This window comes from Cnephaeus nilssonii (genome assembly GCF_951640355.1).
Source record: "Cnephaeus nilssonii genome assembly, chromosome: 3".
NCBI classification, from domain to species: domain Eukaryota; kingdom Metazoa; phylum Chordata; class Mammalia; order Chiroptera; family Vespertilionidae; genus Cnephaeus; species Cnephaeus nilssonii.
In genome coordinates, this window is record NC_137074.1 from 104610060 (window position 1) to 104634435 (window position 24376).

At 39.0% G+C, this 24376-nt stretch overlaps 1 protein-coding gene across 1 annotated transcript in view; it reads left to right on the top strand.

Moving 5' to 3' along the window:
• Positions 1 to 24376, top strand: part of LOC307094913 (ceruloplasmin-like) — a gene marked incomplete at both ends in the record, with an annotated part of 68348 nt that overhangs the window by 16817 nt on the left and 27155 nt on the right. The window contains 9 exons of the mRNA XM_079764088.1: positions 5156 to 5321; positions 6947 to 7077; positions 7422 to 7562; positions 8596 to 8807; positions 10727 to 10877; positions 11730 to 11942; positions 14248 to 14458; positions 15281 to 15420; positions 17091 to 17219. Of these exons, the coding sequence (XP_079620214.1) occupies positions 5156 to 5321; positions 6947 to 7077; positions 7422 to 7562; positions 8596 to 8807; positions 10727 to 10877; positions 11730 to 11942; positions 14248 to 14458; positions 15281 to 15420; positions 17091 to 17219 (1494 nt within the window). The remainder of the gene's footprint in view (positions 1 to 5155; positions 5322 to 6946; positions 7078 to 7421; positions 7563 to 8595; positions 8808 to 10726; positions 10878 to 11729; positions 11943 to 14247; positions 14459 to 15280; positions 15421 to 17090; positions 17220 to 24376) is intronic.

Below are 24376 nucleotides of genomic sequence, written 5' to 3' on the forward strand. Positions count from 1 at the left end.
TGTCAATTATTTCCATCTGATTTAGTGAGTCATTTAGGATTGCTGTTTCTTGGTTGATGTTTTGTCGAGAGAATTTATCCATTGATGTCAATGGGGTATTAAAGTCCCCCGCTATGATTGTATTGCTGTCAATCTCTCCCTTGACATCTTCCAGAATATGTTTTATGTATGTGGGTGCTCCTGTATAGGTTGCACATGTTTACCAGAGTTATATCTTCTTGTTGTATCAATCCCTTTAGTATTACACAGTAGCCCTCCTTATCTCTTATTATGGACTTCACTTTGAGGTCTATTTTGTCAGATATAAGTATTGCTACCCCAGCTTTTTTTCATTTCTGTTTGCCTGAAATTTCGTTTTCCATCCCTTCACTTTCAATCTGTGTGAGTTCTTTGTTCTGAGGTGGGTCTCTCATAGACAGCAAATATATGGATCATGGTTTCTTATCTATTCAGTCACCCTATGTCTTTTGATTGGAGCATTTAATCCATTTATGTTTAAGGTTATTATTGAAAGGTACTTATTTTTTGTCATTTTTATTCTTTATGCCTGTGTTCCTTCTTTTTTATTTCTTCTTTTTACAACAGTCCCATTAGCATTTCTTGCATTGCTTTTTTTGACTATGATGCTCCAGATTTCATCTTCAATTTTGATTGATAGCCTTGCTGGATAGAGTATTCTTAGATTCAGTCCCTTGCTTTTCATCACTTTGTATACTTCATTCCATTCCCTTCTGGCCTGATGTGTTTCTGTTGAGAAATCATTTGATAGTCTAGTGCAGTGATGGCGAACCTATGACACGCGTGTCAGCACTGACATGTGTAGTCATTTCTGATGACATGTGGCCGCTGAGGCGGCCGCATGCCGAGGATGAAACATTTGCAAGATAATGTTTTTTCTTCAAAGTGACACACTACCCGAGTTATGCTCAGTTTTTTGGCGAAGTTTGACACACCAAGCTCAAAAGGTTGCCCATAACTGGTCTAGTGGGAGATCCCTTGTAGGTACTTTCTGTCTCTCTCTCTTCTAGCCCTTAAGATTCTTTCTTTGTCATTAACGTTTGCCTTAGTAATTAGGAAGTAAATTGGTGTGGGTCTTTTGTGTTCATTTTGTTTGGGACTCTTTGTGCTTGTGTGACTTTTTTCTTCCCCAAATCAGGGAAGTTTTCTGTCATTATTTATTCAAATAGTTTTTCTAATCCTTGCTCCTCTTCTTGACCTTCTGGCACCCCTATTATGTGAATAATGCTTTATTTCATGTTGTCCCAAAGCTCCCTTAAACTCTTCTCCTGCTTTTTAATTTTTTTTTCCAATTGCTGTTCAGATTGACTATTTTTACTTCCCTCTGTTCTAACTTGTTGATTCGGTCCTCCACTTCTTCTAGTCTACTGTTGAAACCTCTCATTGTGTTTTTTAGTGCAACTATATAATTTTTTATTTCCTCTTGAGTCTTACATATGTTGTTGATTTTTTATCCAGCCAATTTAGGAACTTTATAACCCTTACTCTGAATTATTTCTCTGACATATTGCTTGCCTCCATTTCTGGCGATTCCTTTTCTAGCGATTCCTCCTTTTCTTTCCTTTATGGGTTCTTTGTCTTCCCATTTTTGCTATATCTTTCTGGCCCTGGTCACCTTCTTGGGGTTTGAGAGGTTGAAGACCCTATCAGGCCAATGGTCTGAAAATCATTAGCCCAGAGGCCGGGTCTGCCTTGAATCTCACACCTTTATTGTCTCTGCTCTGAGTTGTAGCCCCTTCTCCCATGGATATGGTCCCTCAGTTGTCTGCTTCAGATGCTCAGGGTGGCAGGAGCATGTGCAGAGTCCCTCTCATGTGTGACACTGTGTGGGGACTCAGAGCCCTCTGGCATACAGTTTTCTCTGCCACCCTGGCACCTCTTGCAGGGTGATGCCCTATGTCCCTCTGGCAGCAGACTTGCAGCATGTACCTGTGGCCCTTGGTTGGGCACACCAGATTGCTTTAGGTCACCCTGGCAATGCTCTCCTATGGCTTGGAGTGTAGTGCATGCTGGGTTACTCAATCTGCAGGATTGTCCCAGGGGCTGGAGTGTAGCGGGTGCAGGTTGCTCTGAGTCACATAGTCAGAGCTTTCCTGTGGCTCAGAGTGGGGCACATGCTGGGTTACTCAAGGTCACCCTGGCAGCAAGTCCCTGTGCTTAGGGTGGAGCAGGAGTGAGTTGTTCTGTCTTGTACAATCTGTGCTCTCTTGTAACCCTTAGTGAGGCACCTGCTGGATTGTTCTGGGATGCCTTTCCCAGGACCCTGGGTGAAGTGGGAATGTGTTGATCTGGGTTTCACAGTACTGTGGCCAGGAATGAGGCACACCCTGGGTTGTTCCAGGTCACCCCAGGAATGCTGTCCTGGGGGTCAGGGTGGAGAAGGCGCCTGTTGCTCTGGGTCACACAGTCAACACTCTTTTGTGGCCTGGAGTGGGGCACACACTGGGTTGCTCTGGGTCACCCTGGCAGCAGATCCTGAGACCTGGGGCAGAGGTGGTATTCAGGGTTCCTCCTGGTTTGCACTCACTCCAAGGTCTGGAAGCCAGATCTTGGAATGCTGGGTCCCAGCAGGCTGGTGAGGAGGCCTGGTGGGGGACATCACTCTGGCTAGTGCTCCCTGCAGACATTTGGGAACCTGTCCGGAAGTACTGTACCACTCACTGCCAGGGCACAGTGGTGGTTCCATGCAGGTTATGGCTGGCAAGTGGCATTCTCTAGGCATCCTTTGCCCTTCCTTATTGAAAATTATCTCCCCAGCTGTGTCTAATTTGTTAATTCAGGTGGATGTTCTTTTGTTTTTCTGGTCTGGCCCCAGGAAGTGGTGCACATCACTTCTGCCTATTCAGCCACCATTTTCTCCTCCCCTTTGGTACTTCTAAATCTACAATAATAAACCCTTTTTGGTATATAGGGGGTTTTGTTATTATTGTTTTTACAAAAAAAAAAAAAACACAAACTTTTATGTTCATCAACCTATGAGTTTTACAAAAAACCTGAGCACTGCCAGAGCAAGTATTATTACAGATTTGTTTGTTGTTGTTGTTGTTTAATTGAGAAAAATTAAACTCTTGCCCAAAACCCTGTGAGAGGCAGAGCCAGGAATTATGTAGGAACAAATACAGTTGACCCTTAAACAAGTTGGGATTAGGAGCACTAACTGCCCTCGCAGTCAGAAATCTACATATAACTTTTGACTCCCTCAAAACTCAATTACTAAGAGCCCACTGTTGAAGCTTTACTGATAACATAAACAATCAACTAGCAAATATTTTTATGTTGTATGTATTATCTTCTGTATTCTTACAATAAAGTAAGCTAGAGAAAATAAAATGTTATTAAGAAAATTGTAAGAGAAAATAAATTATGCTCCTGTACTGTATGTATCAATACCATAAGTTTATGTTTTCTGTTTATGAAATGAAAAAATCTGCAGATGAGTTGACCTGCACAATTCAAACCTGAGTTATTCAAGGGTCAACTGTAATTATAATCCATTACTCAGTAAACTTTTATTTTCACTTATTATCCTCTGCAATCATACTGTCCTTTGAATAATAGGCTGGCCAATTATGAAGTTATTGATCTTTTATACTCGTAAATATAACCAAACTCTACATATAATCATGTAAATGTTTTGTTTTACTTTTCAATCAGAAAATCTGATTGTTATTAGAACTGAAGAATTTAATTTTTATTTCTTTGTACAAAAATGGGGTTTACTTCCTGATCAAAACCTTTCTTTTTTTCTAAGTCTCATACTTTGGTTAGCATCAGACTTCAATGAATTATTTAAACAACTAAGCAACCGGTGTTTATTAGGATTTCCTGAGTGCTGTGTCCTTCTCAGGGCCATGGGGAAAGGAGAACCACACACAGCCATTGTAGTCCAAGGGTTGAATCTAATGATATTAGAAAGGAATATCATTTTCACCACCATTCCAGTTCCCTCTCCTGAGAGTAATCACTGTAAACAGTTGAGTGTGAATACTTGCAAAACTGTTTACTATGAATTTTCATACAATATGTATGAACGTGTGCAAATAAAAACACATAGCTATGTTTTGTGGTTCTTTTACATAATTAGATCATACTGCATATAATATTCTGCCTCTTGCTTTCTTCACTCATCAATATGTCTTGAAATCTTTTCTATGACATTCTTCATCTATTTAGCTTATTCTTTTAAAGTGTCAAATAGTTTTCCATATTAGGGGTGTATACAAATTTATCTAACAATTTGCTTACTGATAGACATTTCATTGCTTCTACTTTTTTATTTATTTTTTAAAATATATTTTTATTTATTTCAGAGAGGAAAGGAGAGGGAGAGAGACATAGAAACATCAATGATGAGAGAGAATCATTTATCGGCTGCCTCCTACATGCCCCCAATTGGGGATCAAGCCCACAACCCTGGCATGTGCCCTTGACCAGAATCAAACCTGAAACTCCTTAGTCTGCAGTCCGATGCTCTATCCATTGAGCCAAACCAGCTAGGGCTACTTTTTTTTATTTATTAACAATATTGTAGTTAATGCCTTTTATTTGTATATTTTTATGCATGTGCAAATATTGCTCTTGAGTAACTACCAAGAAATGAAATTATATAATGGGAGGCTTTTTAATTTTAACAAAATGCTGCCAGATTTCCTTCAAAATGTATATACTAATTTACATTTCCACCAATGGTACTCTGAAATCAAAACACAGGATTGATGCCCTCATGAAAATGTACCTGCCTTGATTTTCCACCTGGCTGCCAGAGTTAATCTAATAAACCAACTTACTATTAGTGCCTCGTGGCAGCAATTTATACTTACAAGGGAAGACATTTTGGGTCAAACAGACTCTCAAATGCTTCTCAGTAGGCAGTTACTGTTTTTATCTCTGAGTTGGCCAATGCTGGTTATTCTCCTGTAACATACAATCTTCTAACATTCATCTTTGTATCCTGGCTTTTGCACTTGTTTCATACATTTTAGGCTTTTACACAGATTCCATAAATAAAGTACCTAACATTTCTCAGAGAAAGGGGAAGTTGCAATATTGTTGATTAAAATAAAAAATATATATGGACTACAAAAAAAATGTTTTCATGTCTTCATAACATTCTCTACTTGGATTTAATGTTTTTCAGAGAGTATGAAGGCTTTTTTCAATGTAAGTAATTGCCAAAAATCTTCAGCAGATGAACATGGGACCCGTGTTATACATTATTATATTGCTGCTGAAAAAACATTATGGAACTATGCTCCATCTGGTATAGATCTCTTCACTGGAAAACCTTTAACAGCAGCTGGATGGTAATGATTTGCTGATTGAAGCATTTATGCTTAAATAAAGATAATTGAAACTTTTTAGAACCCAACTATTCCTTAAAAGGATTTAGGCATCTTATACCAAAAAGATTCTGATAAAATTAAGGTAGAAAATTAATTATATCAATAATTGGAAAAATTTGAACCTAAGTATCATTGCCACACAAAATTGTTCTCTAAATGTCTTGGCAGCAGCCAGTGCAAAGGAGAACAAACTGTTCACAGGTTTCCTAGCACTGAGTGTTAAAATGGGTTTGTTTTATAATTATGAGACATTTAACAGCATAGTGGATAATGTTATCAATAGCAATTTTACAAAAATTCAAGAGCATTCCTCATGTGTAATTTGTACTTTCCTGCTAACATCTGAAGGGAATTAAATCATTTCCTGTAGCATCCTTACATTATATTATAAAAATATTTTTACTCAATAATATTTAAGACTATATTACCAATTGCTATGTTAATGACCAAAAACTAAGACTGAAATACATTACTGCAGCATTAGTATTTAAAAGTGCATAAAAAGTTTTTCTGATAGCCCAATTGTTAAATGTATTTACCAATTTGAAAATTACAGGAGTTTTAATCCTTCTGGTCTATTGAATTAAAGTTATATGTCAGAAAATATCAAGTTCTAAAACCACCAAAAAATAATGTTTTCCATAGTGTTTATTTTTCTCTAATTCACACACAAAAAAATTTGAGAAAACTAAGAATGCGATATCAAATGAATATTTTCTCTTCTTACATTTTAAGCTCATCAATAAATTATTCAATCTGTTTAATGGAAATTTTGTATTAATTGTGAGAAGGGTATCTGGGCTTAGAGCAAAAACTAGGTTCAGAGTCTGGCACTCATTTTATATTGGCTAAAGTAAGGATGAGTGATAGATCTTTTGTCTTGCTTGATTTTCCTGGCTAAGAAATACTACGATTTCTTAACACTGCAAGTCTTAACACTGCAAGCCACCAGTTCATTGCTAGGGCCTATTTTTTTCTAGCAGACTCCATTTTTCTTTATTATCTATAATAATAAAAGCATAATCTGCTAATTAGACCAGACATCTTTCCTTCTGGTCAAAGCCGCAGTGCGTAGGGGCGGCCGCGGCCACAGTGGGCAGGCGGGGACCTGGGCCAAGGCCAAAGCCCTTAAACAAATTTTATGCATCGGGCCTCTAGTAGTAGAATAATAAAATAAGAATGGAATCTCTCATCTTAATATTCTCACATCTCTGCACATACTTATTTTAAAAGCAATGTTTATTACTATCTGCCTGAAAAAAATCAGATATATGTCTTTTTAATTTTTATTCCAAAAGAAAATTTGTAGATACTAGGTAAACGGAAATTCTTACATGCCACGCACAAAAGACTAAAAAGATATCTATGGAAAATATTGACAATGGTTCTATATAGATGGTAGCATTATGAAGATTTTAATTTTTTTGTTATGTTTTTCCTTATTTTCCAAATTTTCTACAATGAGCATAAATTACTTTTAAAAATAAATTAACAAGTACTTTAAAACAAATGTATGTAGATTCTTGCTGTCTTTTTACATGATCACTGTAAACTTAAAAGTTCTTTGTGTATCTACTCTCTCTCAGTAAATCTCAGATATATTTTGAACAAGGCCCAACAAGAATTGGAGGAACTTATCAAAAACTAGTTTACCGTGAATACACAGATGCTTCCTTCCAAACACAGAAGGCAAGAGAAGAACATCTTGGAATCCTTGGTAAAATTCTATTTATAGATTGGAAGGTAATAAGTATGTACCATTTAAACAAATTCTGTGCATTCAAAATAATATTCACCCACTCACAGTTTTATTGATTTTGGCTGTCATTTTAAAACCTCATGAAAACAATATAATCCAATTCACCCAACTTCATACTACATTTTTTTTCCTAAAAATCCAATAAGTTTATTATATTCATCCAAGGTGATTTTTTAAGACCCCAAATCATCTGACTCAAGGCATCATCCCCTTAGTTTGTTCTCAGACCCTTACCCAAGCAACACAACCTGACAGTTATGTTTATGAAAACCAGAGCAACTACTAACTCTTTTGGTTTCTAGGTCCTGTCATTAAGGCAGAGGTAGGAGACACCCTCAAGGTCACTTTCTATAACAATGGTCCCCTGCCTCTCAGCATTCAGCCTCATGGACTGCGTTACAGCAAAAGCAACGAGGGCTCGTACTACAAAACACCCGGAGGAAGTAAGTAGAACTTGAGGGAGGGCCAAGCAAGCCATCCTATCTAAGAAAAGAGTAATATGCAAATTGACCATCACTCCAACACACAAGATGGCCACCCCCATGTGGACACAAGATGGCTGCCACAAGATGGCCAGCAGGAGAGGGCAGTTGTGGGCAATCAGGCCAGCAGGGGAGGACAGTTGGGGGGACCAAGGCTTGCAGAGGAGGTCAGTTGAGGGGGACCAAGACTGCAGGGGATGGCAGTTGTGGGCAACCAGGCCTGTAGGGGAGGGCAGTTGGGGAGAACCAGGCCAGCAGGGAGAGCAGTTAGAGGCAACCAGGCTGGCAGGGGAGCAGTTAGGCATCGATCAGGCTGGCAGGGGAGTGGTTAGAAGGTGATCAGGCTGGCAGGCAGAAATGGTTAGGGGCAATCAGGCAGGCAGGCAGGCAAGCGGTTGGGAGCCAGTGGTCCTGGATTGTGAGAGGGACATCACTTGAGGGGTCCCAGATTAGAGAGGGTGCAGGCTGGGCTGAGGGACACCACCCCCCATACATGAATTTCATGCACCAGGCCTCTAGTACTGTAATATAATGTCAAAAAAAATTAAATTTTCTCCTGAAGTTATTATGCAGCCCTCTTTTCACTCCTTAACAGCTCTGTGTACTTAATGTGGCAAAGTGATTCCTTTGGCCCCTTTCAATTGTCACCCCAGGTGCTACAAGGTGAGCAAGATACAGTTCTTTTTAAAAAAAATATATTTTATTGATTTGTTACAGAGAGGAAGGGAGAGGGATAAAGAGTTAGAAACATCAATGAGAGAAAAACATCAATCAGCTGCCTCCTGCACACCGCCTAATGGGGATGTGCCCACAACCAAGGTACATGCCCTTGACTGGAATCAAACCTGGGACCCTTCAGTCTGCAGGCCAATGCTCTATCCACTGAGCCAAACCAGTCAGGGCAAGATACAGTTCTTGCTCTCAGAGATCTCACAGTCTAAACTAGAGTACTTTGGGTAATAGATACATTTTACAAATGGTTATTCCTTAATAGGTATCCCTCCAGCCTCCTCACATGTAAATCCTGGCACAACATTTGTCTATACCTGGCAAGTTCCAAGAGATGTGGGCCCTACCTCCACAGATCCCAACTGCCTGACCTGGTTTTACTACTCCTCAGTATATGGGAAAAAAGACACCAACAGTGGTCTTGTAGGGCCTCTCCTGGTGTGCAGAAAGGGAAGCCTTGGAAAGGATGGCAAACAGGTGAGTCAGGGGACCTATGTCCTGGTATGCCTTGGTGAGGGTTTGCCTGAGACAGAATTGTGGAAAAAAGGCAATGGAGCTGTCCACAGCTTTCACTTCTGTGGGGTGATGTCTCCCAATTCCATCCTTTCCTCAACTCCAAACGTATATCTTCGTCTGCCCAATGAACACCCACCCTAGCATGTTCCACAAACATTTCTAATTCCAACTATTTTAACTCTTCATCTCCCTCTGCATGGCTACTACCTGTCCTTCTCCCTTCTAAGTCACCCTCTTTTCTCTATTCTGTAACATCAGTCACCAAATCTACAATACTATTGCCTTATTTTAGGCACCATTATCTCTTTCTGAATTCCTTTAACCTCCTAACTCCTGTCCCCACTCTAATCCTGCTTCAATATCACTCCACACCCCTTCCTTTCAAATCTAGTTACAGCACTCTCCACACTGAAAATTACTCCACCATTTCTTGACTCGGACATCAACACATCAAACCCTTCTAATCACTCCAGATTCCTACCTCGCTCCCTACCATTCTGGCCTTACTGCACAATTAGCTTGTTAGTCCCTGAGTAAGGAAGGCTAAGTCTCATCCCTTTGACTTTGCCTTTCTTCTATCTGGAATTATCTTTCCTCACTGTTTCACCTGCTAAAAGTGAAGACATTTTTAAAACTCATACTGAGGATTCCTTCCTGCCCTTCAGACAATATCTCCTAACTAAAGTTACTTAAAGTTTCTGCAGATTGTCATAGTTCCTTATCTGTTTTTATTAAAGCACTTATTCATGCATTTATTTTTACTGGTCTTTCTCTTCCACTAGACCATAAGTTCCTTGAAACCATACAGGGGTTTTATTTACTTATTGTAACAACTATAGCCCCTCTGTGGCATGTGGTAGGTAGGTGCTCAATAAATGCTTGATGAATGATTTTCCTTCATTCCTCACTCACAAATGAACTAATATCCAAGTTCTTTTCTAAAATTATAGTTACTGTGTAATGAAGTCTTGTAAATTCCCCAGTATAATTCTATGTATATTTTATTTTAAAATGTGATTATATATTTGTATTAATTTATATAAAGTCATTTAGAAGTCTCATAATCTTACATGTAATTTTTATCCAAAAATAGAAATATTATACATATTTAATTTATTCATAAACCCTAAAATGCAGACTTTCTAGAATTTATAATTAAAAACATTTTATTTAACTTACTTTCTATAAAGCATGCTATGAAAAGCCACTATCTGTGATTATCTGATTATGTAATTTATTTTATAACGTTTCAGATGTAGAAATCCCTAGAGTAAGAGCTTTATATGAAAACAGCTGTAGAGATTTCTCCAACTTGTTAGTTCTGATAAATCCGTTCATTAGGACTCATGCCTTTGTATAAAACCAGTGGCCCAGCATGCGATATTGTGTGCACTGGCCGCCTGCTACCTCCGCAGGAGCTGGGAGCCAGTGGGAGCCCCAGCGCGCCCTGGGGAGCCGGCAGGAGAAAGCTGTGCTGCTTCCATGGGAGGCGGGAACAAGCTGCTGGCGCCCACGGGAGCCCTAAGCGAGCTGTACTGCTTCCTCGGGAGCTGGGAGGGGCCTGCGCCCTTCAGGAGGCTGGAGCGAGCCACTGGCTCAAGGGAGCCAGGCGGGGGCGCCACCGCCACTGCGGGAGAGGCGGGGAGGGGACCTAGAGGTGCTCCATGTGCACGCAGCCTGTTCAACGGTCATTACTGTGATGCCATAATGGACAATTTGCATCATACCTCTTTATATATATAAATGCCAGTAAGTGGAAGGTCAATTGATCACAATTTCTAGGAGCACACAAATTTCATTATATATAAAATCTTGTATTCAGATAAATTCTTGGACCATCTATACTTCATGTCTATTCTTTTTTCTATCCTCATTCACAGAAGGGAATAGACAAAGAGTTTTACCTACTTGCCACAATATTTGATGAAAATGAAAGTCATCTCCTGGATGAAAATATTAGAACATTTACCACAGAACCTGAAAGTGTGGATAAAGAGGATCAAAGTTTCCAGGATTCTAACTTAATGTACTGTAAGAAAACATTTAGTTTACATGACAGATATATTAAGCAGTTGTTTAATTTCATTATGCCTAAGGAATTACAGATCATTTTTTAAAAATGCACGTTTCATGGCTGAATGGTTGGCTAATATGTTTCATGTTAAATTTAAATATAATTTCCCAATAAAAAATATTGTCTACCAAGGTTATTATGTTAAATTCAATTTACCAAATATTTACCAATGCCTTTTTGGCGCAATATATTGTTTAGTTAAGAGAGAAAAGTCATGTATTTCTCTATTGACAAATTAGTGGAGTGGTTGGGTGGGGTATTTGTTGAGTTGGTTGGTTGGTAGTTTTGGAATAGTGTTAGATGTAGTGGGGAAAGGATTGGTCTGGAGACTTGTGCTCTGCTCTTAACAGTTCCATTCACTAGCTTAATGACATTGGACACTTAACTGCTCCTCTGGTCTTAGTTTTCTGATATCTAAAAGGAAAAGATTGACTCTGGTTACCTTAATATTCTTAAATGAATAAATTGCTTTATGATTAGTTCTTTGTTGTGTTTCAAGAGATGTCAGTAGCCCTAGCCGGTTTGGCTCAGTGGATAAAGCATTGGCCTGTGGACCAAAGGATCCCGGGTTTGATTCCAGTCAAGGGCTTGTCCCTCTGTGGCAGGCTTCTCCCAGGCCTGGGCCCTGGTTGGGGTGCCTGCAAGAAACAACCAATCAATGTGTTTCTCTCACATAGATATTTCTCTCTGTCTTTCCCTCTCTCTTCCACTCTCTCTAAAAATGAATGGAATATCCTCGGTGAGGATTAAAAAAAAAAAAAGGACATGTCAAATTCAATTCTCTTGTCTTTGTCTCAAATGTCTTGCAGCTATAAATGGATACATGTATGGAAATCTGCCAGGACTGGATATGTGCTTAGGAGACAACATTTCATGGCACGTCCTTAGTGTGGGATCACAGCGTGACTTACATGGGATATACTTTTCAGGAAATACCTTCATTTCTGCAGGAGAAAGGGGGGACACTATGGCCCTATTCCCCCACACTTCCCAGACACTTTTCATGACAACTGATTCCACAGGTAAGTGGTAAATCTTCTCCTTCAGCCAGAAACATGTGTAAAGTATGAAAAACAGTGTCATTATGTGCACTGGATGTTGTTTGCACAGAAGAATAAGATAAATCATACAAATAGTGCTTGGAAAATTATTGCCCTTTCCATTTAATGTATAGGAGCACTGGTATATCATCTTCCTGTACACAAAAACCTCATTCTCTCCCAGTTTTTTCTTCCTGGCTTCAGGCTTTAAACCAACCCACACTACTCAAAAGCAGTGAAGATGTTTTGAAACATTTGACCTTGTCTTTTTTCAACTATCTGCTGCATTTCTTACTCTCCTGTCTATTTGTTTCCCAGAACTTCCTTCTGCTTCTACCTTACCCTCCTTTCTCTGCCTCCCTCTCCTATATCTCTCCTTGTTAGCTTTGCTCTCAAGGGAGAGGTTTTGACTTCAATGAGGTTAATTGTTACTAGAAAATATTTTTTTTAAATACATCCCATATCAGAGAATTGTTGTGGGGATCAGAGGAGCTAAGCCTCCATTCTAAACCTAATACCCTAATTTGTAAAATAAGTATTGTAATAATTTACAACTTACAAAAAGGAATAGGCAATGATCAGATCCCATGAGATATAAGAAGTAAAGATGCAGTAAAGTGCTTGGAATATGTTGGACTTTAAAGAAAATGTTAGTGCCTTCTTTTATCCTGCAGATCCAACTTCACACACACACAAAAAAAAATCATCTATCTTGATAAAAAAAAAACTATTGGCATCAATCAAATACTGTCTACACAATAAACTAGTTACTCTATAAATACCATGGATTTGTATCTTAACTTTTTGTAATGCCACAGATTCATTTGACTACATTTTCTATATTCCAAAGCTTTTAATTTTGCTTTTCAAACAAACAAAATCTGTGATTAAGAGCAATTAAGGGGGAGGAGAAATCTTTCTCCAACACTCTCTTCTCTGTTGCAGGCATCCACTCAGTGGCAAGTTATTGCCAGCCCAGCCCTACTCCTTACTCTCTTTTCCCCTGAACTTAAAAAAAAAAATTGTCTTCTCTTCATTCTCTTTCATAAACAATATAATTTCTAATAAACATGTGGAGAAACCAACTACATGTCAAGTACTGTGCTATATGAGAATCATTTTATCCTAAACAAGTTCTATTTCCTAAACCCTCTGAATCTGAAGGTTTTTCCTCCTTGTCCATCTTTTTGAATCTTACTCTCCATAAAAATTAATAACAATAATAAAAAAACATGTAAAGAGTTGAAAGAGAGAGTTACTGCTATGAAGGTAATATTAAGCAGGGTCAGAATGTGATGAGCATAAAATTTACCAAATTAAAAGACAATCAGAATTCAGGTGGAATTCACTGTTCTGAACCAGGCTGGGTTTTTTTGATGTTGTGGTGGTGGTGGTGATTTGTTTTAGTCATGGTTATTCCTTGGAGTTTTTAATGTATTAAACTAAATCCTTTCTACTTCCTTTCATTCCCTCTGCCACTACCTCTATGATCTAAGCCACCATCATCTCTCATGGATGATTTTAACAGCCTCCTAACAGGTATCCTTTCAATTCCACCTTACCCACTCCAGTCCAGTCTCAGCACAGAGGCCAGAGTGCCAATATGTCACTCATCAATTCAAAATTCCACTATGGCTCCTCATTTCACTAAGTAAAGGCCACAGATTTTTCAGTGGCCCTCAAGGGCCCATGGGACCCAGCCCTCCTTTCCCCACCAATCTTGTCTCCTGGTACTATCACCCTTGCTCACTCCACTCTAGGCACACAGGCCTCTTAGAAGATCCTCAACTGCACCAATTAGGCCCTCATCTTAAGGGTGTTTGTTACCTGTTTCCCCTAGATCTACTCTTCACCTCTCATAAGTCTTTGCCCAAATGCCACCCTACCATCAGGGCCTATCTTAATCATCCTATAAACACTGTCCATTGCTCCTTTGAGCTCACCTCACCCCAGAATCCTCAATCTTTCTTACACTGTTACACTTTTTTCTTTGATGCATAGTATTTATTATCTTCCAACATGCATAAAAGTTATACTATGTCTACAAGACCTTGCAATATAAACTGTAAGGGCAAGGATTTTTAACTGTTGTATTCATTGATGTTTCTAAAGTGCCTTGAAAGCCTGGCATAAAGAACATACTCAACAAATATTCATAAAATTAGTGAAAGAATGAATGAACTATCTTACCATATTCCTTTGGGGGTTTATATCTTATAGATGACTTCACAGAGAGAAAGAGGTCTGAATGCAAAACTTTATGAATTATTTTCTTATTTACCTCTAGGAATTTTTTATGTGGTTTGTCTGACTTCACAGCACTATCAAGGAGGCATGAAACATAAATACAAAGTGAGGCCGTGTTCGGAGCCATTCCCTCAGCAAATGCAGTACCAAAAGGAGAAAGTTTTTTATATTGCAGCTGAGGAAGTTGTGTGGGATTATTCTCCTAGCAGGACGTGGGAAAGAGAACTGCACCATTTACAAAGAAGAAAGAAGTATGGCCATCACTTCAGTCTCTAACTAGGAAGGCCTCATCCTGTAGTTTCTCACCCTTTCTTTTCAGTGTGTGTGCGTGTGTGTGTGTGTGTGTGTGTGTGTGTGTGTGAGAGAGAGAGAGAGAGAGAGAGAGAGTGTGTGTGTGTGTTGTAAGTTTTTGTGTTTGGTATGATATGTGTGTGTACTATGCATGTATGTGATTGGTATGTGTTTGTTATATGTGTGTTTAGGATGCATTCAAATTTTGATAATTGACTTATGTATGATATCATAAATTCCAAATGACTTCAAATCTTTCTAAATATCTAAAAAACTTCTTCTGTACATTGTTTCTTCTGGTCTCTCTTTCCATTTGTTGCATCCTATTTTCTTTATGGGTGCTACCATCCAACTGTATCACTTTGAGATATAATAAGCATAATTCACTACATTTAGCATTTGGAATCAGTCAGATTTTCCTTTTGTCTACATTCATCTCCATCTACATCTGTTCCTCTGAAAACCTGAAATTAAAGACAGTAATTTTATTTTTAGTAAAATTTGATTTCTTTCTATAGTTTTCTCTCTTACTATTTATTCATGTATCAAAACTAAAATTTTATTCTGAAAATGTGTTTTAAAGTACAGAATAAATATTCAACAATCTTACCAGAATGAATATATTTTTAAAAAGAAGAATTACTTTCCAAGGTACAATAGCTTCTAGATATTAATAAATTATATTATTTCAATAAGTAGTTCTTCCATTTGAGAATGTATCTAATTTAATTGTTAAATTAACTAATTTTGTGGGTTTTGTCTTTATTTTCATTTTCTCAAAGTGAAACAAACATATATTTGGATAAAATTGGGACATTTCTTGGGTCCAAATATAAGAAAGTCGTATACCGTCAATATGATGATATCACATTCACAAAGCAAACAAAAAGAAATGAAAATGAAAAGCATCTGGATATACTAGGTATAAGATATACAGTAAGATTGGTTTGGGGTGTTTGCTTCTTGTCCTCAGCCACTAGAGATTGTTGCACACATTGAGGATACTGTCAACTTCCATCTTGACAGAGAAAAATGCCTATAATGCTAACTCTAATTTGTTTTACTAGAAAAAAGAGTGATTCAAGTATTGTTTAAAGGAAAATAGAGAGACTGCTGAAAATTAATGTGGTTGGTTTCACATTGCTTGGTTTCTTGCACTCAGAATCCAAGAATTATGGATCTGGGAGGGACTTTAGATATAACATGTAGCGATAATTGCATTGAAATTAAAATGAAGTCCAGAAATTCATCTATAGTGAGCAGGAGCACTTCTTTGCTTAAATTTGCTTTTAATTTAAACACTTAAGTGTTCCTACTCGGTTTCATCTCTGTCCAAGAGTGAGGAAAATTATAGCCCTTTCTTCCAACCTTGACAGATCAGCTAAGAAACCTATACCACTGAGCACCCACATGTAACATTTTCATAAGTAACAGGTCATTGTTTAGGCTTCACATGGCATTTCCATAGGTCATATGATGACTTCATATGTAAAATGGCTTTTCTATATGTTGCCTATTATTTCCAGAACTCACATGGTATTTCCATATGCCCAATCTTATTTGGTTCCTGCTATTTATGTATCTATCAAAGGGCATTTTTGGCATAGGATCCTGAGAAGATGGATTTACATGCCCATGAAGGGAGTGGCTATTGTTCTGGACTTTTGAGCTTGCCCCTTTTTGAGGGAGGGAGAGAGGGAGGTCTGTGCTATCTAGTATCCTCTGCTGGTAGGTGGTTCCCTATCTTTAGTAACAGAAGGACGTTTGTTTTCTCTAGGATTCTGGCCAAATGCAACAAGATAAATAATACAATATGACTCTCTAGATCCCATTATCATTTATACAACAACAACAACAACAAAAAAACACTTTATAGAAAAGGAAAAACAAGCATAGCATTTGGGAAGGTAGAATTACATGGGGGTCAAAGAGGTGTTGACTTTAACTTTAGCCAGTGTTCACCAGGTCTCTTCAGGGCTCTGATTTTAGTAATTATAGCACAAGTTTGAAGAGAATTCTTACTGTTTAGTTCATCTCAAAATCATCTCTGTTTCAGAATTTTTAGAGCCACCAATTCAATCTGCTTTCAAATAGAAACAAGACTTGTAGCAAATGTTATACCTTCATTTCTTGGCCTGGGATGAAAGAGAGAAAGTAAAATTAAGGGGTCTTCGGTCTATCAGAAAGAATATTACCCTGGGTCATAAAAAGGCCTTGTAGCTCCTTCCAATTTTCCACTAGGGTGAAGGGGGGAAAGAATTAAAGGCTTAAATGATGAGGTTGGGTCAAGAAAGAAAGTGAAGTGCTCCATTTCTAAATTGTGTGTTTTTGTATGCATTAACTGATGCCCATCAAAGTAGGATTTCTAGAGATGAAGCTTATAAAAATTCTAGATGACTAAAATTTTCCAGGCAAAAATCATGTTTTATAAATCAGCCATGATCCACTTATTAAATGTGTTTGTGTTTTATTTGGTACGTGTTAAGGAAAAGGATAAGAATGACTTACTCTGTAAATACTTAAGAAGACAGATGACTCATAATTCAAAACAATTTAAGTTTATTTACACACTTTTCTTTTTATATTTCCTAGGTCCTTTAATATTTGCCACTCCTGGTGAAAAAATCCGGATTATCTTTAAAAATAAAGCCTCAAGGCAATATTCTATTTATGCTCATGGAGTAAAAACACAGAATTCCACTGTTGTTCCAACGCAGCCAGGTAACTGCTTTAGGAGGGGGAAAAAAGCCCCAAAGCTTTTATACAGGTCTATGGGACTAATGTTTCTTCTTAAATACAGGTGTAGTTCCAGATGAGAAAGATCACTGGAGTAGTAAGAAGGGCCTGAAGAACTTGGGAGCGGAGTTCCTTTTGCAAATTGAGTTGACTTCCAAGGGGAAGCACCATGAGAAAAACTTTGCAGTATATACAATTTCTCCTCTAGAGCTACCTCCCTCCCACCTCTCCATCTATCCAGCTGCCAAATATTCTTATATTCAATCTCTCCAACTCAAATGCTAAAGTAGGAGTACAAGATGTAGTATGTAAGGAAGGGGCAGGAATAGAGTTGAGCTGCTGAAAGGAAGGGATGAATCTCTTGTATTAATATTTCTAAGAAATCACCACTTTATTTTTTTTCTTTTTATATTTTTTATTTTATTTTTAAATTTTATTTTTATTATTTAAAGTATTAGAAATAGTAGTACATACGTCTCCTTTTTTCCCCCTATTGACTTCCCCTGGCCTCCCCTACCCTCTGGTACATGCCCTAACCCACCCACCCCACCCCCAGTATCTTGCGTCCATTGGTTATGCTTATATGCATGCATACAAGTCCGTCCTTTGGTTGATCTCTTACCTCTCCCCTCCCCCAGCCCTCCCAATGTCTAACGTTCCCACTGTAGTTTGACAGTCTGTTTGATGCTTCTCTGCCTCTGTATCTATTTTTGTTCATCAGTTTATAATGATCTTTATTATCCATAAATTAGTGAGATCATGAGGTATTTTTATTTCACTGACTGGCTTATTTCACTTAGCATAATGCTCTCCAGTTCCATCCATGCTGTTGCAAATGGTAAGAATTCCTTCTTTTTTACTACAGCATAGTATTCCATTGTGTAGATGCACCACAGTTTTCTAATCCATTCATCTGCTGTTGGGCATTTAGGCTGTTTCCAAATCTTGGCTATTGTAAATTGTGCTGCTATGAACATAGGGGTGCATATATCCTTTCTGATTGGTGTTTCTATTTTCTTGGAATACATTCCTAGAAGTGGTATTACTGGGTCAATGGAAGCTCCATTTTCAATTTTTGAGGAAATGCCACAGTGGCTGCACCAGTCTGCCCGCCCACCAGCAGTGAAGGAGAGTTCCTTTTTATCCGCATCCTCTCCAGCACTTATCTTTTGTTGATTTGTTGATGATACCCATTCTGACTGGTGTGAGATGGTACCTCATTGTTGTTTTGATTTGCATCTCTCTGATGATTAGTGACTTTGAGCATGTTTTCATATGTCTCTTGGCTTTCTTATGTGCTCTTTCTAAAAGTGTCTATTTAGGTCCGTTTTTCATTTTTTGATTGTTTGTCTCCCTTTTGTTAAGTTGTATGAGTCCCCTGTAAATGTTGGAGATTAAACCCTTACCACTGATAATATTGGCAAATATGTTCTCCCATGCAGTGGGCTTTCTTATTGTTTTGTTGATAGTTTCCTTTGCTGTGCAGAAGTTTTTATTTTGATGTAGTCTCATTTGTTTATTTTCTCTTTAGTTTCCATTGCCCTAGATCCTAGGAGCTGTAACAGTAAAGATATTGCTACGACAGATGTCTGCTATTTTGCTGCCTATGGCTTCTTCTGAGATTTTTATGGTTTCCCATCTTACGTTTAAGTCCTTTACCCATTTTGAGTTTATTTTTGGGTATGGTGTAAGTTGGTGGTCTAGTTTCATTTCTTTGCAAGTATCTGTCCAATTTTCCCAACACAATTTGTTGAAGAGACTGTCTTGACTCCATTGTATGATCTTGCCTCTTTTGTCAAATATTAATTGAGCATAATGGCTTGGGTTGACTTCTGGTTTCTCTGCTTGATTCCATTAGTCTATATGTCTGTTCTTGTGCCAGTACTAGGCTATTTTGAGAAGAGTGGCTTTGTACTATAGCTTGATATCTGGTATTGTGATTCCTCTAACATTGTTCTTTCGCAAGATTGCTGCAGCTATTCGGGTCTTTTTTTTTATTCCAGATGAATTTTTGGAGAATTTGTTCTAGGTCTTTGAAGTATGCCATTGGTATTTTAATGGGGATTGCCCTGAATTTATAAATTACTTTAGGTATAATGGACATTTTAATGATGTTGATTCTACCATTCCATGAACATGGTATATTCTTCCATTTGTTTGTGTCTTTCTCTATCTCTTTTTTCAGTGTCCTGAAATTTTCTGAGTATAGGTCTTTGTCTCCTTGGTTAAGTTTATTCTAGGTATCTTAATTTTTTTGTTGCAATGGTAAATGGAATTGCTTTTTAAATTTCTTTTTCTGTAAGTTCATTATTGGTGTATAGAAAAGGCATAGACTTCTGGGTGTTAATTTTGTATCCTGCTATATTGTCAAATTCATTTATTAAGTCTAGTAGTTTTTTCATGGAGTATTTGGAGGTTTCTATGAACAATATTCTGTAATCTGTGAATTAAGGACACTTTTCCTTCTTCTTTTCCAATTTCGATGCCATATCTTTCTTCTTCTTGTCTGATCGCAATAGCTAGTTCCAGTACTATGTCGAACAGGAGTGGTGAGAGTGGGCATCTCTATCTTGTTCGTGTTCTCAGGGGAAATGGTTTTAGTTTTTTTCCCATTGAGTATGATTTTGGCTGTAGGTTTGTCATATATGGCTTTTTATTATGTTGAGGTATGATCCTTCTATTCCCAACTTGATTGTTGATTTTATCAAGATGTGAGATTTTATCAAGAAAGGGTATAGGATTTTGTCAAATGATTTTTCTGCATCAATAGATATGATTATATGTTTTTAACTCTCATTTTGTTTATGCAGTTTATCACATTTATTGATTTGCTGATATTGTACCATCCTTGCATCCCTGGAATAAATCCCACTTGGTCATGGTGTATGATCTTTCTGATGTAATGCTGGATTCGATTTGCTAGAATTTTGTTGAGGATTTTGGCATCTATGTTCATGAGGGATATTGGCCTGTAATTCTCTTTCTTTGTATTGTCTTTATCTGGTTTGTGGATTAGGGTAATGCTGGCTTCATAGAAAGAACGTGGAAGTGTTCCTTCCTCTTGAAATTTTTGGAATAGTCTGAGGAAGATAGGTTTTATTTCTTCCTTGAATGTTTGGTAAAACTCCTTTGTAAAGCTGTCTGGACTAGGGCTTTTGTTTGCTGAAAGGTTTATTATTATTATTATTATTATTATTATTATTACTGTTTCAATTTCCTCCATAGTTTTCTGACTATTCAGGTTTTTTTATTCCTCCTGATTGAGTTTTGGAAGATTATATTTTTCTAGGAATATGTCTATTTCTTTTAGGTTGACCAGTCTGTTGGAGTAGAGTTGCTCATAGTATTTTCAAATGATCTTTCGTACTTCTGTGGGGTCTGTTGTTATTTCACCTTTCATTTCTGGTTTTGTTTATTTGGATCTTCTCTCTTTGCTTCTTGGTGAGCCTGGCTAGAGGTTCATAAATCTTGTTTATCCTTTCAAACAACCAGCTCTTCATTTCACTGATCTTTTGTATTGGTTGTTTTTTGTTTGTTTGTTTGTTTGTTTGTTTGTTTTGGTTTTGGTTTTGGTTTATTTTGGTCTCTGTCTTTCATTTCCACTCTGATCTTTATTATTTCCCTCCTTCAGCTTACACTTAGCTTTCCTTGTTGCTCTCTTTCTAATTCTTCAAGTTGCAGATTTTGATGGTTTATTACCAGTTTTTCTTGTTTTTTTTTTAATTTCTTTATTGATTAAGGTGTCACATATTTGTCCTCATCCCCCCATTCCCATCCCACACCCCTCCCCATGGATGCCCCAACCCCCTGTTGAACTTAACCATTGGTTAGGCTCATATGCATGCACACAAGACCTTTGGTTGATCTCTCCCCCTCCCCCCACCCTCCCCTATCCTCCCTCTGAGGCCCGATAGTCCGATCGATGCCTCCTTGTTTCTGGTTCTGTTGTTGTTCATCAGTCTATGTTGTTCATCATTTCCCCTAGATGAGCGAAATCATGTGTCACTAGAGATATACTTATAAGCATTGAATGTGAGACGAGCAATAATAGTTATTCTGACAGGCAAATGAATCAGTCCGTAGTGAGTTTCTTTCTGGACCAACAGTTCTTTTGAGACCCCATATCAATGTCCACCAGTTCCTTATGAGTACATGTCGGCACTGACCCCTCAGCTCTGGATGGTGGACAAATGGTGGTAATGCAGGTCCGACTCCCTCTGGTTTGGTCTCGGCCGGACCCAGGGGCACGGCTTCACCCGGATCCAGGGGCCCACGGCCTCACCTGGACCCGGGACCCAGCCTCACCCAGATCCAGGGGCACACGGCCTCGCCCAGTCCCAGGATTCAGCTTCACCCGGACCCAGGGGCGCATGGCCTCACCCGGACCCAGGGGCGCATGGCCTCTCCAAGGCCCGGGACCCAGCCTCACCCGGATCCAGGGGCACATGGCCTCGCCCGGACCCGGGATCTAGCTTCCCCCAGACCCAGGGGCACGTGGCCTCACCCGGACCCAGGGGCGCGTGGCTTCTCCCAGACCCAGAGTCGCGTGGCCTCACCCGGATCCAGGGGCCCACGGCCTCACCCGGACCCGGGACCCAGGCTCACCCGGATCCAGGGGCCCACGGCCTCACCCGGACCCGGGACCCAGGCTCACTCGGATCCAGGGGCCCATGGCCTCACCCGGACCCGGGACCCAGCCTCACCCGGATCCAGGGGCACACGGCCTCGCCCAGACCCAGGATTCAGCTTTACCTGGACCCAGGGGCGCATGGCCTCACCCGGACCCAGGGGCGCGTGGCCTTTCCCGGGCCTGGGACCCAGCCTCACCAGTTTTTCTTGTTTTTTGAGGTAGGCCTGTAATGCTATAAACTCCCCCTCTCAGAACTGATTTCACCATGTCCCAAAGATTTTGGATTGTTGTGTTTTTACTGTCGTTTGTTTCCAGGATATTTTTTATTTCTTCTTTGATCTCTTTGGTAACCCACTCATTGGTTAATAGTATGTTATTCAGCCTCCAAGTGTTTGAATTTTGGTGATTGTTTTTATTGTAATTGATTTCTAATTTTATGCCATGTGATCTGAGAAGATGCTTGATATGATTTCAATCCTCTTGAATTTGGAGAGACTTTGTGTCTCAATATGTGGTCTATCTTTGAAAATGTCCCATGTGAGCTTGAGCAGAATGTATATTCTGTAGTTTGGGGGTGGGATTTTCTAAAGATGTCGATTAAGTTCATCTGATCTAGTAAGTTGTATAGAATTTTTTTTTTTTTGCTAATTTTTTTATCCAGAGGATTTATCCAGTGATGTTAATGGGGTATTAAAGTCTCCTACTATGATTGTGTTGCTGTCAATCTCTCCCCTGATATCTTCCAGAAGTTTTTTTTATGTATTTGGGTGCTCCTGCATTGGGTGAATAAATGTTTACCAGAACTATATCCTCTAGTTGTATCAATCCTTTAGAATTATGAAGTGGCCTTTTTTGTCTCTTGTTATCTTCTTCACTTTGTGGTCTATTTTGTCAGAAATAAGTATTGCTACCCCAGCTTCTTTTTTTCATTTCCATTTGTCTGATAGATATTTTTCCATTCCTTCACAGTCTGTGTGAGTCCCTTGTTCTGAGGTGGGTCATCTGTAGACAGCATATGTATGGGTCATGTTTTCTTATCCATTCAGTCACTCCATGTTTTTTGATTGGAGTGTGTAATCCATTAACATTTAATGTTATTATTGATAGGTACTTCTTTGTAGCCAATTCTGTACTTTATGCCTGTGTTCCTTCCTCCCTTTCTATTTCTTCTTTTTACAGCATTCCCTTTAAAATTTCTTGCATTGCTGGCTTGGTAGTGATAAATTCCCTTAGCCTTTATTTGTCTGTGAAGCTCCTGATTTCCCCTTCAATTTTGATTGATAGTTTTGCTGGATAGAGTATTCTTGGACTCAATCCTTTGCTTTGCATCACTTTGTATACTTCCTTCCATTTCCTTCTAGCTTGGTGTGTTTCTGTTCAGAAATCATTTGATAATCTGATGGGGGATCCTTTGTAGATAACTCTCTGTCTCTCTCTTGCAGCCTTTAAGATTCTCTCTTTGTTGATAACATTCACCATTGTAATTATGACGTGTCTTGTTGTGGGTCTTTTGGGGTTCATCTTGCTTGGGATTCTCTGTGCTTAAGTAACTTTTTTCTTCCCCATATCAGGGGAGTTTTCTGTCATTATTTCTTCAAATAGATTTTCTAATCCTTGCTGCTCTTCTTGTCCTTTTGTCAGCCCTATTATACACATGTTACTTCATTTCGTGTTGTCCCAAAGCTCTCTTAGGCTCTCCTCCTGCTTTTTAATTTTTTTCTATAGCTGCTGTTCAGATTGGGCTCGTTTCTCTTCCTTACCTTCTAACTTACTTATTCGGTCCTCTGCTTCTTCTAGTCTAACGTTGAAACCTTCCATGATGTTTTTGATTGTAGCTATATCACCTTTGATTTTTTCCTGATTTTTGCCTAGGTTGTTGATTTTCTCGTCCATCCGGTGTATGAACTATACATCCATTACCCTGAATTCTTTTTCTGTCATGTTGCATGCTTCCATTTCACCTATTTCCATTCTTGGCAATTCCTCTTCTTTCTTTCTTCTGGGGATCATTTCATTGTCTCCCCATTCTAACTATCACCAGAAGGTTCAAACACCAAGTTGTGGGGTCCTGAGCCATGTGCAGTGGGAGCTTTACACCACCCATGTGTCATTGAAGAGCTCCAACACCAAAATGCGTGGCTGCTGTGGATTGGTGGGAGCCACGCTCATCCAGGATCAGAGTCACTGGCACTCAGTACAGCCTCGTGCACTCACCTAGAATCAGGAACCCTGCCTGTTCCACACTGATAAAGAGACCCCACTAGTGTGTGCTGAAAATCAAAGTTCCCTAGCACATGCCAGGAGTCAGAATACCCCTGTGCCTGTGCTGAGAATCAAGTATCAGAATCTCTGTTTCTTGGTGTGGCCTCACACTGAGAATCAGGGTCCCTGTGTGCACATATGCTGAGAGTTGGAGTCACTGACTCTTAGTGTGCATGCACTGTGAATCAGGGATTCCAGGCGTGCGTGACGAGAAACAGAGTCAAGTCACTGTTGCTCAGTGCTGCCTCTC